The 17,940-nt window shown below is 41.9% G+C and overlaps 1 protein-coding gene across 1 annotated transcript in view; it reads left to right on the top strand.

Annotated features, from left to right (window-relative positions):
* SEL1L3 (SEL1L family member 3) overlaps nt 1-17,496 on the top strand; it is a 94,787-nt gene extending 77,291 nt beyond the window's left edge. The window contains exons 18-24 of the mRNA XM_036900543.2: nt 2,292-2,382; nt 2,512-2,596; nt 3,694-3,803; nt 7,868-7,995; nt 8,621-8,723; nt 8,804-8,876; nt 16,328-17,496. Coding sequence (XP_036756438.2) covers nt 2,292-2,382; nt 2,512-2,596; nt 3,694-3,803; nt 7,868-7,995; nt 8,621-8,723; nt 8,804-8,876; nt 16,328-16,467 — 730 coding nt within the window. The 3' untranslated portion in view covers nt 16,468-17,496. The remainder of the gene's footprint in view (nt 1-2,291; nt 2,383-2,511; nt 2,597-3,693; nt 3,804-7,867; nt 7,996-8,620; nt 8,724-8,803; nt 8,877-16,327) is intronic.
* The last annotated feature ends 444 nt before the right edge of the window (nt 17,497-17,940 follow it).

Genomic DNA, 17,940 nt, shown 5'->3' with positions numbered 1-17,940 from the left:
ACAAAAATAGTGGTGGTGATATGGGGTGCACTGACATCTGCTGATTGCTTCTGCAAGGTGGAAGACAGAGGTGATTTCCATTCGGTACTTCTATTGATAATGATGTTTTTAGACACATCTTTTTGATGGCTTTTAGTGCTTCCTCAAAGGAAACACTTGAAAGCTCCATGAAATGTCCTCCTGACTGATACAGTAATTGGACGGTGGAAATCTCCTATAAAACTTATTCCTCCTTGCCCTCCACCCCCCCCCCCAGGGTAACTTTAGAGACAAAGTATTATTTTTATAAAGGTTATCAAAGTGAGTCTATTCTTTCAGGCAGTGTTTACCTTATCCCTTTTCCCCCACCAAATTCTAACAGTCTGCCAACTGCTGTCTAATAAAAACTCATGTTACTACATTTAAATAACATAAGCCACAGTCCATTTATTAATGGTGGCAGAGGGAGTCGACTTGATGTTTGACCTTGAGCTGGCAAGTCTACACCATCTCCATCCCTCTCCATTCCCGGGGAAAACCAAGCACTGGGGCCAACCTGAGTGTCTCTGAAGAAACTTGAGATGATAAGACCTTTGGATGGTTCCTAACTGCAGAATGTTAGGCTTCCCTTGCAGCCCCTCCGCCTGAACTCTGCTCTGAGAATACTTGTCACCAAATGTAATTTTGGCACGCTGTGTAAGATAATGCCTAGGCATCTTTTGTGGTGTTGCGGCTGCAGCTGTGGGCTTGTTATCTGGCTTGCCTACGCAGGGGGCAGTGCATAGCTCCCCTCGTCTCCCTTTAGCATGAGTCATGACTAATTGGTCGGCTGCCTTGGGTATCTTGGAGGCTGAGAAACAGCTCACTCAGCAGCTACGTGGCTCGTGAGCTGCAGGAAGTCTGACTGAAGGTCTGACTGTCCTAATTTGACCTCCAGTCACCTCTCTCTGTCCCCAAGGGATGGTCTGTCAGAAGCTGCTAGTAGTGTAGAAAAGATGATTTCAGAATCTTCTTCCCTTATTCTCACAAGCCCACCTTCCCCAACTCTTCCTTAAACCAGTCCCTAGGTGAGCTAAATTGAAGAAAGAGTTCTTACTGTTAAGTACTTAAAATGAAAAATCCGTTTCAGAAGCAACTATTTATAGTTAAAATAATTTTTTACTCAGAAACTGGGTAACAGAGAAAATAGGGGAAATTAGAGAAGTAAAAAGAAGAAAATAAATATTACTTGCATTCTCACCACCTACAGATAAGTGCTGTTAGCATTTTGGTAGATCGTTTTTAGGTTTTATTTTGTCTCTGCATATGCGTATCTCTGTGTATAGAGTGTGCATTCAGTTTTATTTTGGTCTTACAAAAATGCACTTTTTAATTCTGCCCTCCCCCCCACCATTGATTGGAAAATTTGCATAAACATCTTCTACATTCTTGCATACTGTTCTGCAACATTATTTTAATGGCCTCATCTGAAAATGGCTGCACTGTGGGTTAATTTAACTGTGATTTTCAGATGTTTAAGTTGCTTCCAATGTTTTTTTATTCATATAAATAGCTCTACTATGAAGTCTGTTGTCACAGAATCTTGGCACATGTTTGTGATTGTTTCTTTAGAATAAATCCTCACAATGTCCCCCAACAGGGAGACCTGTTGGACCAAGTGATACATATATGCATTCTTAAGACTTTGCACATTTAACAATAGCAGTGGTTGTAGGAATATGTCCATTTCCCCAAACCCTTGCCATTACTCTATATTATGAATGGTGTACTAGTCTTTCAATAGTTAAAAAGTGATCTCCCATGGTTTGCAATCATTCAAGTAGTAGTGGTGTCAAACATTAGTTTTTTTTGCCTCTCCTTTGCCAAACTTCTAATGGGCCACGAAAGTGCAGCTTTAATTAAGCTTGTTCAGAATCCTAAGCCCTGTAAAGTCCTTCACAAAACAGAGGACTCAAAGGCAGAGGGCTTTTTCTTAATACCACTTTTCCTCTCTAAGCGAGGATGGAAGGATTGAGGGACCTAAGGCTAATGGACAGCAGCCCAGCCGGCCGGCCGTATACCATCGGCCAGTAGAGGTAGCTGTTGTGCCAACCAGCTCTCCAACCTTCTCTCTTGAGTTCAGCCTTTTAGACAGAAAATAAATCAGTGCAGGCAGTATTTTTAACAGTATTTATTTTTTTAAAAACCTCATGATTTTGTGGTTTTTTTTAAAAAAGCTGCTTATTTTGTGCCCTCTTGTGTTTGAATATAAAGCTCTGTGACTATTAGTAAGAGCCACTATATGAAATTTATTATTAATCGTCTATTTTTAGGCATGAAGCTTTGCTGTATTATGTTTTAGCAGCAGAAACTGGAATTGAAGTGTCACAGACAAATTTAGCACACATCTGTGAGGAGAGGCCTGTAAGTAAATGCATTCTTCTCAGAGCAAAAGCTCCAAAGTTAAGGATAATGAATTGGATTTTATGGAGGCAAAATTAGTCACCAGGCCGAAATATAAATGAAATAATTTTTTCCCCTTTTTCCCCTTAGGACCTGGCCAAGAAATACTTGGGTATTAATTGTGTTTGGAGATACTATAATTTCTCTGTTTTTCAAATCGATGCTCCTTCATTTGGTATGTATAGCAAAATGGATGCTAAATGGAAGCACTGGAAGCTTTTAATCTTTAGTACACAGGGAACATCTAACAGCTTTGTATGAAGTGTGATATTTCTCAACAATTAGGAAAGAGACTGAAAAATATCTGCCGTTAAGATCATGACTAAATTCTGCTCTCAGTCTCAATCAATGCGCTGCTCGTGCATTATCCACTAAATGCTTGGACCCACCATTTCTTGAGAGCTGGAGAGAATTCTAAAGAGAAAGCATTATGGAGATTTTCTGGGCCAGTCATTTGCCTTTTGCCCTCCAACGTATTCCTCATCTTCCTGTGCTCTGCCTGTATGGGAAAGGTCTTACCCCAGGAGCTGCAGGCTCCTCCCCTTGTGTGATTAGTTTCAGCCAATGGGAGGAGCTGGCCAGAGATGGCAGGTTGGGAGCTTGCGAGAAGCCCGAGTATTTTTCCCCTTTTCTCTCTGCTTTGGATGTATCTCCAGCAACGGCCTCATCTCCATGGCTCCAGCTTCGGTGGTCGCAGATCTAGGCAGGGTAACAGCGTGGTCCTCTGTTGCTGAGCTCTAGGCTGCGTATGGTTACCCATGTGACTTTCAGCTCTTCCAAGGCCCTGGTAACCAATTCCCTGTGTTATAATCCTGCCTTTGAACTCCTTGACATGGAATCTGTTTTTTCTGATTGGACTTGGAGTGGTACACACACTCTTAAACAAAACTTTTTCTTTGGAGGAAGAATGCACTATATGGCTTAAACAGACTAAAAGAATGCCCATCAGTCATGAAGCCCAGGCAGCAAAACTTCAGATGTGAAATAAAGTGCCTCCAGCCACCTTGGCTGATGGGAGTGTGAGGTTGCAGACCGCACTTCTCACAAACAGACCCATTCAGGAGTGCTGTGCACAAAGGAAGAAAATGTGTCTAGAAATGGGGATGCTTGGCACAAAGCCTTTTTCTCCCCTTCTGACACCAAGGAAATAGTGATTTCTGTGTTCAGATTCTGGTAGGAAAAATGCTCAGTTGTGTGAATGGGTCCGTCATGTACAATGTTGGTCTGAAATAAAACTACTTGACAAATGGACCTGTGCTTTTTGTCCCGCAGCATATTTGAAAATGGGAGACCTTTACTACTATGGCCACCAAAACCAGTCACAAGACCTTGAGTTGTCTGTGCAGATGTACGCCCAAGCAGCTCTGGATGGAGACTCACAGGTAAACAGCAGATGTGAGCTCCTGGCAATGCCCGTTTGTGAGGCTACAAGGCCTTGAGTCTTCAGAAGCTCCCCCACAACCCTCTCACCCTCCATCTATATCTGCCTCACAGTTTACAAAGCCATTTCTCATCCATTGTCACAAACCCCTCACAACAACTCTACGAGGACACTAACCATCATGGCAAGTCTTTATGGAGCACCTACCATGTTTCTCACACTGTTCTAGCAGCAGCCTCCTGAAGATGGGGTTTATTATACCCATTTCATAGTGAAGGCAACCAAGACTACAAGGTGATAGATTGTTCAAGGCCCAACAATCAGGTTGTAGGTAAAGCATTCAGGACCCAGGTCTTCGGGCTCCAAGCCCAGGAGTCTTTCCACCAAATTCCATCAAACTCTCCAGGTAGAAATTCAAGAAACTGGAAGTGTGGTCGGACTGGGAAGTGGTTTGCTCGTATAGTTGGGCCAGTACTTCAATGATATGACTTTGCTCTCAGTGACTTTTTAAAAAATTTATTATTTTGGAATATTTTTAGATTTATAGAAAAGTTACAGAAACAGTACAGAAAGTTGCCATATATGCTTACCTAGCTTCTCCTATTGAGAATATCTTGCATAACCACAATATTGGTGTCAAACTAAGATATCAAAGTTGGCTCCATACCATCAGGTACACTTCAGACTCTAGTTGGATGTCACTTGTTTTTCCACTAATATCCTTTTCCTGTTCCAGGATCACACCCTGCCTTTGGTTGTCATTTCTTTAGTCTTCTTCAAACAGTAACAGTTTCTCTGTCTTTCCTTGCTGTCATGACCTTGATGCTTTTGAAGAACACTGGTTGGGTATTTTGAGACTGTGCCCTGATTTGGGTCCATCTTCTGTTTTCTCATGAGTAGAATGAAGTTAGGCATTGGGTAAGGGAAGCACAGAAGTGATGTGTTCTTCTCACTGTATCATATAAGGTGTACATGATGTCAGTAGGTCCTGTTAGTGATCAGGCTTATCTCAATCACTTGGTTAAGGTAGTTTTTAACTGTGAAGTTAATATTTTTCTCCCTTTTAATGTATAGATATCTTGGGGAGATAGTTTGTGATTATTTCTTCTCTAACTTATGCCTGCTAATTTTAGTATTCTTCCTCAGATGTTGCCTGTGGTAATTGGTGCTGTGATGTGCTCACAATGATTCTCTAATTCCCTCATTCTGCATTTGCTCATTGGAATTCTCCTGTGGGGATCTTAGGATCATTTTCACAATGGAAGTTGGGAAAGTTGTCATCTTGTTGTGCAACAGGTTTCTGGTGGTGCATTTTGGGGTCTGATCACAGAGCAAAAGTTACAAAATTTTCCTATCATAGTCTTATTTTTTTTAAGGAAGTACTACATCAGAGTGCTTTTTTGTAGGGATTAAAATCCCACATCTCTATCACTTCATAGCTATCTGTGAATGGCAAGTCATATATCACTGAGTCTTTGCTTTCTCATTTGTAAACTGGGGTTAATAATAGTATCTGCTTCATAGGTTATGAGGATTCAAATATTTAAGGTAAACTTCTGAGCCCTGCACTAAGTGCCTGGGGTGTGATCTATTCTATTATTACTTCTGGAATGAAATAGGAGTTGATGCTAACAGGATTTGCTATCAAGCCGAACTCCCTTAGGCAATATCTGCTGTCCCTGGAAATTAGCCTTGAACTTTTTTTTTCAACTCCGATTGTTATTTTTTGGAAAGACAGCGTTATGAAAACATTAAAAGATAATTTTAAAAGAAAATAAAAGTTAAAGAATGCCCTCACAATTCCATGACAGGAGTTTTACTCCTTCCTATCTTCATGCTCTCTTCTCATCCCTGCCCACAGGCAAGTGCACCCCGGGAGTGTTCACTAGCATGTGCATCCCACTTCAAAAATCTGCCTCCTCTCACATATTATAGGAATGTGTGCATTTTATTGCCTAGGCTGTGTAGTGATTACGTAACCACTGCCTCATATTCTGTTGAGCTGATGGACTGTAATTTATTAAGCTTTCTCTTATCGGGGGACATTTGTTCTTTCCTTTGTAGATTTATTCATTGATCTGTTTATTCAGTCCTGCCATGTCTTAGACATACTTAGTGGTGGGATGTGAGATGAAAACATAAATAATATTCTTGCCTTCATGGGATTTATAGTCTATAAGGGAAGACTCGAGTACACTTTCCTATTGTGTTGCAATTATAGCTAGTGTTACAGTGAACACTTTCATATTTTCATCTTTATCTCCATTTGAATAATTTCCTTAAATTCTAAGGGATACTATTACTTAGTCAAACAGTCTAAATGGTTTGATGGCTATATAACAGTATATTACTGATCTGCTTTCTGAAAGGGTTTTCCAATTAATCTATCACCAAGCAGTATGTAAGTATAGAATAATTAAAGTCTTATCTGCACTGGATGTTTTCATGACTTAATTTTGCTAATTGAGTAATTATAAGTTGGTACTTTCTTACTGCTTTAAATTGCATTTATTTGATTACTAGTGAGGATGGACTCTTTTGTGTGTCCTTGTCTCTGATAATTTATGCTTCATATTTGTTATGTGAATTCTCTATTCTGTACCTGTTTATCAATTAGAGTTTTGATACTGGTTTTTTTTTCATTTAGATCATATTAGTTCTTTATACATTTGCCCAATAGATAATGAATCTTAAGCTACTATGTTGCATACAAATATTCCCTTCATCTATTTTCCCATTTATATTAATTTTGTTATTTTTCCATTGTTCAGAGATACTAAAATTTTTTTATTCTTCTCTTTTAACACCTCAAGTTTTAAGAGCACCTTCCTTTCACAGAATGGAGAAAAATTCTGTTTTCTGCCTCTGTGTGTATGTCTTAAAGATAGTTAACACTTGCTGTTTGGAGGTTGGTTGGCAGCATGGGAGGTTAAGATTAGAGACCCTGGGTCCTGTGCCTCAGTTTCCTCATCTGTAAAATGGGGAAGATAATAGTACCTAGCTCAATTTGCTGTTATAAGGATGAAGTGAATACATATAAAACAGAACAATGCCTCAGATAGCATGCACCCAGAAAATGTTAGCTGCTCTTACTTTTACCATGATTATTATATAGGATGCTTTTGAGAGTCCTAGTGTATAAAACCCCAGGGGATGGTGGTTTCATTTCGATTGTTGTCTGTGGCAATGGAAAGGAGAGGTCAAAAAGGATCTAAGTCATTAAAACATGATTATGAACTCTTTGAAGAGCAACAATCCAGTGAAATTTGTAAACCCTAATGGTAAGTAACATATCACCTTTTGTTTATTTCTTCATCTGGCCACATGCTCAGCTCATGATGGACAGTGCATCTCCTCCAGGTAGTATAATAGTTTCCATCCATTATAAGCATCTCTCTCATCAGACTCTTAAGTATGTTATTTTATTGGATCTGCACAACCCAGTGAGGCAGGTCCTTCCTCTGAGGGTCAAGAACAAGGCATATGAGGAAGAGGTATGGAAGCGACCAGAGTAGAAGTCTGTGCCAAGAAGATGGTGATAGGAGGTTTTCCACAGTGGCTGAGGAGAGATGAGACAAACACCCGCCCATTATTCCCTGCATGAGAGATTCTCTGCAGTACAGTGTCAGTCATGAGTAGCACCACCAGCCACAAAACCATTTTGTTAGATTTCTGATATGCTGATGGTGACCCAGAGCATGCAGCCCGTAAGCGGTGGACATTTGTCTTCTGCTCGGTATTCTGGTTTTGTTGATGATACAAGGGCACATTTTCCAATGAGTTCTGTTTTGAGAGAGTGAGCAGGAAAGGACAGATCCCCTGGTTGACTGACTTCTGAGCAGATGGGACACAGCATCCTCTGAAAGCCTCCTGGTTCTCCTGCACATAAACTTCTCAGATGCATAGAGTTAGAGAAACAATTCATCAGTGAAGATGACAAAACCATCTGGCTCAAGGGGCTGAAAAAGAAGTCTAAAGGTTGCAAAAGCTTACACTCTGACAAAGGGTGTGTGTCTGGGTTTTACCATAAGGAGTTGATGAGTTTGGTTTGTGGCTTGTTCTCAGGGGTTTTTTAACCTGGCCCTGCTGATTGAGGAAGGTGCTACAATTCCACATCATATTTTGGATTTCTTGGAAATTGACCCAACTATCCATTCTAATAACATCTCCATCCTCCAGGAGCTGTATGAAAGGTGAGTTCAGAGCCTCCTTAATACCGTGGAATCTGGGAGAACCCAAGAGGGTGATGTCTGCTTCTTGGCTGAAGTCAGCCTTCCTCTTACTCGGTAATGTCAGTTGTTACAAAAAGAGCTCAGGATTCATGTCGATTAGAGAGAGAGCACTGAGCTAGACCCACACTTATTTCCCTTTTCTAGTATCTGAGACTTTAGATACAGAATCTGCTTGGTCTGAAGTTAAAGTGCTGACCAGGGTTTTCCACGAGAGTGGAAAAAATAACATATCTGATTAGACAATAGTTTTCTGCAGGATAGGGAGGCATTCCGAAGCTTGGACTTCGGACAGACACTTGGACATAAGTATCCCTCTGGCAGCCCCCGTGCTTCAGGGTCCTCCTTGAGCCTTTGGCTTTTTATTAAGCACAAGACTGACCTTTTTCTGAGATTACTGCAGGACCCTGGAATTTGAGGGCAAGCCCAAGCCCCTTAGAACTGGCCTTATTTCTTCATCTCTCATCTCAAGTGTGCCCATTTGCCCAAAGCAGAGGGCAGTGGGTTTGATGACCTTAAAGTGCTGGTCATGAGTAACACTGCCAAAGTTCACCAGCACGTCAGGATGCCACGTGCTTTCCGTCCACAGGTGCTGGAGCCACAGTAGCGAGGAGTCCTTCAGCCCCTGCTCCCTGGCCTGGCTTTACCTTCACTTACGGCTTATCTGGGGCACCATCCTGCACTCTGCCCTGGTAGGTACAGTCCCCGCCAGCTCTGCCCCCAGGGTCCCTGGTCTTTGTCAGCCACCTGACATGTGCTTTGGATTTTGCAGATCTACTTTCTGGGAACTTTCCTGCTGTCCATAATGATTGCCTGGACTGTGCAGTATTTCCAGTCTGTCTCAGGTAACAATTTATAAAAAGCCAGGGCAATACAAAAAGTTGGGGGGTTCTTTTTCCCTACCAAAAAGATGCCACTGTCCCTTGGCGATGCTATTTCTTTTCAGGAGGATGGTCATTCATGGGGTGGGGGTATCCCCTGGGGTGTATCATCATCTCTGGCTGATAGAAAGTCCAAATTATTGCTCTAGTTCTCAAAGCAAGCAAGGATTGTTCAAAAATAAGAAGCTTAAGAAATTAAACTAAAATGTTTTCACTGATTGAAAATACATCTGGTATCGAAGTTCTACCTCTCTGTGCCTTAAAACCCAGCTCTGAAGCCCCCTTCAGCATGAAGTGTTCCTATTCACCCCAGTCAAGGAAGCAAATGTGTGGGATGGTAAATAAGCACTCCTGATGAACAAAACACCCAGTCACATGGGTTCAGAGGGCAGGGCCAAGGAGGAATACAAAGTGAACCTTTAGTTTACTGTGCTTCCAGCTAGTCATGTTTTTTTTTTCCTGAGCTCATGTAGGGCAGTGTTTAAGGAGGACATCTCCATTGATTTGGGCTTAGAGTCCAGGCCTGGCTACTTGTTGTTAGCTGCGTGACTACAGTGAGTTATTTCACTTTCCTGATCTCCCAATTTCTCATCAACAAAATGAGGTTCTAATAGTAGCTCCTTCCAGGGATGTTAAAAGGGTCCATAAAATAACTATGCATGACACTTAGCAAAGTGACTACTATAGTTAAATCTTAGCTATTATGTTTACCTGGCATATAAAACTCTCTCAATACATGTTAGCTATTATGCTTATCTCCCCTGTTAGACCATAATCTAGGTCAGAGGAAGGCCTTACTCCTGTCACTTATGCTTTCTCACACTTAGTAGGTCCTCAAATTTACAGACATCTCTCAGTGGAGAATTACAAGTTTCCACCATCTTGGATGGCTACAGAGGACATAATCCCTCATCAAGACCAACAGGGTCATTTACAAATGGGTAAATTAGGATTGGACATGGCCTGTGAGCATCCTCACAGCCATTATTTGTGTAGCAGACAATGAAAATCAAAAGGACTTGATAGTGAGAAGGAAGTCACTGTAGCAAGAGGCTAATACGGAATCATTTCCCTCTGATTACCTGAGAAGGTGAACTAGGACCCATCACAAGCCCTTCCAGGTTTCATGTCCTGTACTATGCTGGCTTATAAATTTTCCTCATGCAAATTTTGTGCCGTCTCTAAATTTGTTGCCAGGTATAGCACATTTATTTTACATCTTGTCAGTGTTTTCCATTTCAAATTATCTTTGTCATTTTTATTCTGTAGAAATATTGTTATGATTACTACAAATGCAATTGCATTAGAGGAGCTGAAAATTGTCTTTATGATTTTACGCCAGCTGGTAGCCATGAAAATTCATGGGCTGGTGGAATTGTTTTGATCAGAAGTTGTGTCTTTTTCCTTTCTTCATGTCTTCATTATCAGTCCCTCCACATCCTTGTCTCCTTGTCCCTCCTGCTCTTTGGATTATCTTCCCCTTCCTATGTATCCTTTGCTATCTCACACATTTGCTTCATTGTTTTCAAATTCCCTCACTTGTTTCTTCCTGTGCATACCTCCTTCCCTGTTGACTAGCCTTAGGGAAGTCTGGATGGGATCTTAAAAATAATTTAATTCCATGCCCTTCATTTTACAGATGAAGAAATTGAGGCCAAAGGGATGAAGTGGGCTACCTAAAATCACTAAATAAAGGAAGGATGTAGGGCAGCATAATTTTAAAAGTGTTCAGACTCATAGCACTTTAAAGTAGCAGTTGCTACCTCTCTGACATTTTGTCCCCTTATGTAAGAAATATTCTGTAGCACATTCTTCACTCTGAAATGAATGATAATTAACCTGCTTACACACACATTTTAAAAAGTAATGCCCTAACAGTAATATAAAGGAGAAATAAAAATAAATATTATAAAATCATATGTATTATAATATGCAAATTCTAGCCTGTGCCTTTTAATTCTAATGTGCATGTGAATCACCCCAGGCTCACACAGGTTCTGATTTGTTAGTTCTGGGGGTAAGTTCTGAGATTCAGCATTTCCAGCAGGGTTTCAGCTGATGTCCACACTGCTGTTCCATGGACCACACTTTGAGGAGTAAAGGCCTAGAGGTAGAAAAATAAATAAAATAAGTCTCCACATACTTCCAAAATGTGCCCCCATAGCAGTGCCTATGTTAGAACTAGTGTTGAGTTAAAACATGTAGTAAATTATTTTCATATTTTTAAAGTCCTCGACATAAATGCAAATGTGTCAATAACTTTGGAATAAAAAGGTATTCCATCAGCGATTGGGTGGTGGGCAGGGGCCAAAGAGGCACAGAACAGGCTGCAGGGAGCCTGCTCAGAGGCACGGTTTCTACCACTGGTGTGTCTGGAGGAGCTGGTGCCCATGATCTGCCCCACGGGGCAGGGAGCCTGGGGTTGATGCTGGCAGTAGATGCATTGAGAGGCAAACACAGTGATGGCCTCTATGCTGACAGACTGAAGAAGGGCGGGCCTGGAGAGTTAGGAACCTCCCTTAAGTGACTTTGTGTAAGGATCGTGCTATAAGTTAGGGATCTTTGTCATTTTGTGACTTGCATTTTTCCAGTTGGTTGTTTTTAAAAATTAATGATTTATGGTCAAACCTTTAAATTGAGCTGTCCATCAATTTTGCATTGGCTCCAATTGCCTTCATTTTCCTCCAGAGTTTATGTGCTCTGTGATATATAGCCGACACTTCACCACGTTTGCCACATTAAATTGTCCTGTGTTCATAAGGCTAAGCAGTGCAGGACCGTAGTTAAGAGCACAGGCTTGGGAGTCAGGTGGCAGAGATTCTGGCCCTGACCCTCACTCACTGTGTGACCTTGGGCAAGGGAGAGTGTCTGTCTGTGCCTCAGTTTTCCCTTCTATAAAACAGTGAAAGTAGTTGTACACCTTCGTCCTGTTGTAGTTGAGAGAACCAAGTGAGATAACACAATGTAAGGGGCTTAGAATTCAACAAACGTTGGTGGGTAGCTCCCAAGAAGTAATATCCTCAGGGCATTTTACTGCAGTTAAAGCATGCTGACACCAGGTGGCGCTGGCCCTTACCTAGCTTGCTTTACCTCAGGAACAGACACAATTACCAGAAACTAGCATGTTTTTCTATGTTGTTAGACTCTTTATAAAACATAAAACCTTTTTTAAAAGCATCTAAACAAAGATATTGACTAGTCTATCAAGAGAACCGAAACACATACACAAAAAACATTGCACATCCCTTTTATTTCCTTTGAGATAGCTGGTTTTTTGACTCCTCGCTGGCCTTCCACCAGGCAGCTGGGTCTCCCCCAGGGCTGATGTATCCCAGGTCACACAGAGGTCCCTGGGTGTTGGCTAGCGCGAGGACCACTCACGTGGTCATCGGTCTGACAGCAGCGCACACCCGGCCCCGGCCTCTGCCACCCCTCCAGGTCCACTGACTTTGCAGCTTCTGGGTCACCTGGGAGGCCTGTCATCTCTGCCAAAGCTGAGCACCATTAGCTTTTTTATTCCCAAGTCTTCCTTCCTCAAATAGCTACAGGGCAAGATGAGGGCTCTGCAGCAGGTACAACCCACAGCTGGGCTCAGCCACTTTCCCAGACTCCAAAAACCCCATTTCCCTGCCTCATTGCATCTCTAAAGCTCTCTCCATCTCCTTTCCCTGTCAGAGGTGCCAACCGTAATTGCCTTAATGGACTCAGCCTTTTAAAAAAACAAAAAATCTTAAGTATCTCTACAACCATCTTCATTTCTGCCCTGCCACAAATCTCCCCTGAGACAGAAAAAAGCACGGAGCCTGGCTGACTGCCTGCAGAAAGGTAAAGGGGGGAACAGAGGGAGAGACTGGAAATTACCATGTCAAAGAGAGTCCTACCTTAGTGGTTTTAGTGTAAACTTTATATCTAAATAGACTGCACACTATAGACCAAGATCTGCAGGACCACCAGCTCCCAGGTATGACTAGTAGCTCTTTAACCACCGTCAGCCTAATCAGAATGTTCATAATTTCAGCTGATGCATCCTTTCTGCCCAAATGGTTAGCCTAGTGGTCTTTTTAAAAGAGTAAGGTGGTATGAACAAGATCAATTAAACCATTTCCTGCTCTTTTCTCGTCCTCCATATTTCCAGTTAATGAGGTTGCTACTAAAATTACAGGAAAATGTCACAAAGTGGTGCTCATGAAAAAAAACAGTAGCCTTAAAGTCAGGGCCATGTAATGGGGAGATGTGACCTTTTTTATCTCATGAGCCTTGGTGCCCACGTGGTAGTTCTACTCCTAAGAAATGTTTAGGTGACATGAATCTCATACTTACCGTGGGCTCTGCTACATCCAGGGGCCCAAATGAAGCAGCATGTCCCGAGCATATGATCTCCAGGGTTTCTCCCTGGCTCACTGCCTTGTACCCCATCTTTGCAAACATTCTACTACTGAGGATTAACACAATATACTCCCTTGTGTTCTTTTTTCTGTTATGCTCCCATCTGGTCAACTGGCAAGCAGACATTTTTCCTACAATGGTCCGTAACAGAGGTTGGCAAACTTTTTCTGCAAAGGGCCAAATAATAAATGTTCTGGGCTTTGAGGGCCATCTCTCTCACAACTCAACTTTGATATTATGTGAAAGTAGTCATTGATGGTATATGAAAACCAATGGGTATGACTGGTTTCCAGTAGAACTTTACTTTATGGACATGAAAATAGGAATCTCATGTGTTTTTCACATGTCACAAAATAGTGGTCTTCCCTTGATTTTTGTTTAGCCATTGAAAAATGCAGAAACCATTCTTAGATTGTGAGCCATACAAAAACACACAGCAAGCCAAGTTTGGCCCATGAGCTGGCTGCAGTTTGCCAACGCCTGGTCTACACGGTCCACACCACTTGGGGCCAGTGCTTGATTATTTTCACTAGTGTACAGAAAATGGTCCCTTGAGCAGCAAGTAATCCAAAGTCACTTTTATTTGGCTCTGGAATATACTCTATAATTTCTTAAATACCACACTTATTTTCCTGGCTACCTTGATTCTAATCCTGTAATCAAATTAGCACATATTCCAGGTGAGCAGAGACAAAGAGGTGACTTTGAAGTGATGATGGGCTGTTGGGGGGCTTGTCCACTGATTGCAAGCCCCCCAGTGGAAAGGGAAGTGTACTCACATGGATAATAACAAACTTGGTGTAGAAACATGGAACATTTTTATTAAGCTCTTTCAAGAACATTTAAACTGTGGCAATACTAATGTGTTCCTTCTCCATTCACACATTGGCACTTTTTTGTTTAAATCAGAAAACTGATTGCAGATTTATCTTGTTACCATGGCAATTTAAACATTTCCCTGAGCTTGAAAAGGAAAAATACATGCCTTAGTACCTCATTTACTTCCTCAGAGATCATCAGAAAGATAAATCATAGGCCCAGGGGGGTTTTGGACACCATCTGATCCAAGCCCCTTACTTCACAGAGAAGGAAAACAGGCCTATGAGATTAAAGCATTTCTGGGTGAAACGTCTGCCCTTCAGAATCTACCCCAGTGTTACCTATTAGCGGTGGATAAATGAGATTTGCCCTGACCAGCTCTCCTGACTCCAGCAAATGGTCTTTGTACCGCATCACTGGACCTCATGCTTCTTGTCTTGGTGAGATCACCTGCCAGAGGGATGCCTTTAATCTAGAAATGTCACGTCATTATGCCACACCCTGGCTTCCCTCCCATAGCTGCTGTCCTGTTGTTTCAGAACAGTCTCTGGATCTACAAGATCTTCTGTAGCTATCTGAAGGAATTCCTAGGAGGATTTCTTTATATATCCGGCAAAGCCAGAGGCCTTGGAGCCCATTCCTGAATTTCCTAGAATGGCCCCTTAGAGGTGGTACTCTTGAAGAGTTTATCTAGAAGTCAGATTGTCAACATGTGATGACATCTCCTTGAAGTCAGTGCATTTCAGGCTGGACATAGGGGAACCTTTAAAAATAGTTCCACCTACTAAAAATTGTCTAAGACTCAAGGATTGCTGAGCTTGGTGAAGATCACTGCTTAAAGGCAAACTAACAATTGTTTGCCCAGACTATGGCCACTGTGCTAGCCATCTGTTACGTATCCCTGCAAACTGAACCCATTTTACAGATGAAGAAACTACAGCTCAGGAGGTTAAGTAACTTGCCCAAGATCACTCAACTGCTAAGTGTCAGAACCATGTGACTCCTGGTCATTCTGGCTTCAAAGTTTCTGCTGCTTTCATAGGCTACTGGGACCTAAAAGAAAACTGTAAGGATCCCAGAAACAAATGCACCAACTCTTTCATCAGCCCTGCAAGCTGTGTCCCTGAGATCAGTAAATCTTAACACATTTCCATGGCACACCAGGTCACTGGTATTAATAGCTAACATTTGTTGAGTACCTAGGCATGCCAGACACTGTTCTAACCACTTCGTATACATTAACTCATTTAATCCTTATAACAAACAACAAGGTATAGAAACTATTTTGCCTATTTTATAGAGGCAGAAGGAGGGGTAACTTGTCCAGGGTCACATAACTGGTAAAGGGCTTAATAGCTGGGTTCTAGAGGCTGCAAGCTTATTAAGCACGACATCTGCAGCCTCACTGCCTAAAGTAGGGTGTGTTAGTCTCAGTCTCAGCACTGTTGATACTTGGAGCTGGATCATTCTTTGTTGTAGGGGTCTATCCCATGCATTGTCCCTTAGCAGCATCCCTGGCCCCACCGATTATATGCCAACAGCAACCCGCCCTCCCATTGTGAAAACCAAAAATGTCTACTGACATTGCTGACTTTTCCCTGGGAGTGAAGAAGGCCCACATTTGAAAATCACTATCATCAAGTATAAAACTTTATGAGCCTCCCGAATGTTGGTGGTTGTCCTGCCTCCTTACTAAAGGTAGATAGCTAAAAATTCAACCTAGTAATTATGTTTTCCAAAACTTAAACACATTTATTTAAATAAAGTAGCTTAAGCCAAATTTAGTACATCATCCAAATGGGCTATGAATGTGAATAAAACCAACTGTCCTTTCTGATTGATGGGGATAATTTACAGCTAGCTTTGTATCAGCATCATGGGAAGAAAAGAGAGATGACCACAGATGCATAGAGAGTTGATTTTTTTTCTTTTTTCTATTAAAATATTTTCCTGGAAGTCACAACATAATTGCAGAACTTAGAGTCTCAGGATGTCAGAACCCTTTGCACATCTATTGTAGCCTACCATTTGATAGAAGGGGACACCAAAGTCCAAAGAACTGAGATAATAGGTCCAAAGTTGTTTATCTAGTTAGTGTCACGACCCCTAGACTAGAAGCATCTCTTGGTTTGCTAGGGTCTAGGTGTGGTTGTGCATCCTGCATGCACTGTTTTGAATATTCAGCACCTGTTGTATGTGTGTCTTTGCAGCCAGCGGTTCCCAGATGACACCAGCCCAGACCTCCTCAGACCCAAGTGCTCCCCCTGCAAGTGCAGCTGGGACTCTAGGTGCAGACGCCTCTGCTCAGGACCAGCCCACAGTCGCCAATAACCCAGAGCCACGTGGGTGAACTGGGCATCCCAGGTCTTTCAAGACGAGAGAGTCCTTTCAACAGCTGGTATTGGAAAGCTGGGGGCAGAGCATTATACTGATCAAACACCTTAAATGTCTTGTCAGCTGGATGCGAATTTTGTACTTGGTGTCTTTCTTTTTTTTTTTTATCAAATTACAAGGAAATAACCCAGAGCAGACAGAGGTTATGCCAAAGGTTATCAAATACAAGGAACATTCTGATCATAGGGGTGTGTCTGAAAGGTTAACTGGGTCATTGCAGACACCCATTCCTGGTGATTGTGTGTGGGGAATCACAGATCACCCTGAGGCATATCCAAATCCTTACACAGAGATATGTTTGAAGAACTTAGCCCGTGTTTGTTGCCTTTCATTAAAGAACAGAAAATTGTGATTTCTCTGCCAGTCAGATAATACTGCAGTACATGTGTTTGTCACAGCCCAGCTCCTCGAAGTCCAATTGACAGATTTCCATTTGACTTCCAAGACCCAGCAGTTCTAAGGCACCTTGAAATAAATAGGTTATGGTTGGAAATGCACAGGAGGTGATAGCTTTGTAAATGGGTTTACATTTTTCTCCTTGAATTTTTCTGGGGTCATAGTGCTTCTGAATCATTTAATGACACTGTTGGATATCATTTACTTTTCAAATGCAATCCAGACAATAACATTTAGAAAATCCTTAGTATTTAACAGCAGTCTTCTCCATGAATTACCCATTAGAATAGACTGGCAGTAGTGGAATATGCAGGAAAAAAGCCTTCAGCTCATAGTCTCATCCCCATCCCTATGCTTGCCTGAGTCTGGGGTGTGTGTGTGTGTGTGTGTGCATGTGTGTGTGCATGTGTGTGTGTTTGTGTGTGGAGACAGAGAAAGAGGGAGGGAGGGAGAGAGGAAGGAACAGCAGACTGTATACTACATGCTGCTAAGGTAGTAAATAAACCAGTGATGCAATATTGTGGGTCCAAACTACTCTTTGCACTACTTTATTTACAGTAGTAAATAAAAATTATTTTTATACCATTGACTCCTGGTAAGTGGTTTTTATTTGTTCTTTTTCATAGTTGTGGTTGTCACCATACGGAAGTCCTCAAGTCCAGGCATTCTCCTCAAAGAGACAATAAAAGAAGTCTTCCTTATGAGAGGGATTATTTCTGGTAACCCATTAACTTTTGAACATATATAGGTGGCAGAAGGCCCCTCTCTCCAGGCATCCCAGGCCCAGAGTCTGGCCCCTGTGATGTTAACACAGTATCAGACCTTGTTTCAGGGCCTCTCGCTGCTATGAGGCTGGATTTATATAAATTCTGGGTCAAGTCTGAGTCCCTTCTCTTTCTCCCATGTGTGCTGTGCATTCTGCTCTTGTTTTAGCAAAGATTGTCCTTCCTTCTTGCAAAGGAGCCAGACTTTGGAGTCAATAGCCCTGGATTCAAGTTCTGATTCTGTAACTTACTAGCTTAGTAACCTTGGG

Source organism: Manis pentadactyla, chromosome 5 (genome assembly GCF_030020395.1).
Source record: "Manis pentadactyla isolate mManPen7 chromosome 5, mManPen7.hap1, whole genome shotgun sequence".
Lineage (NCBI taxonomy): Eukaryota > Metazoa > Chordata > Mammalia > Pholidota > Manidae > Manis > Manis pentadactyla.
This window is presented reverse-complemented; position numbering and strand designations above follow the sequence as displayed.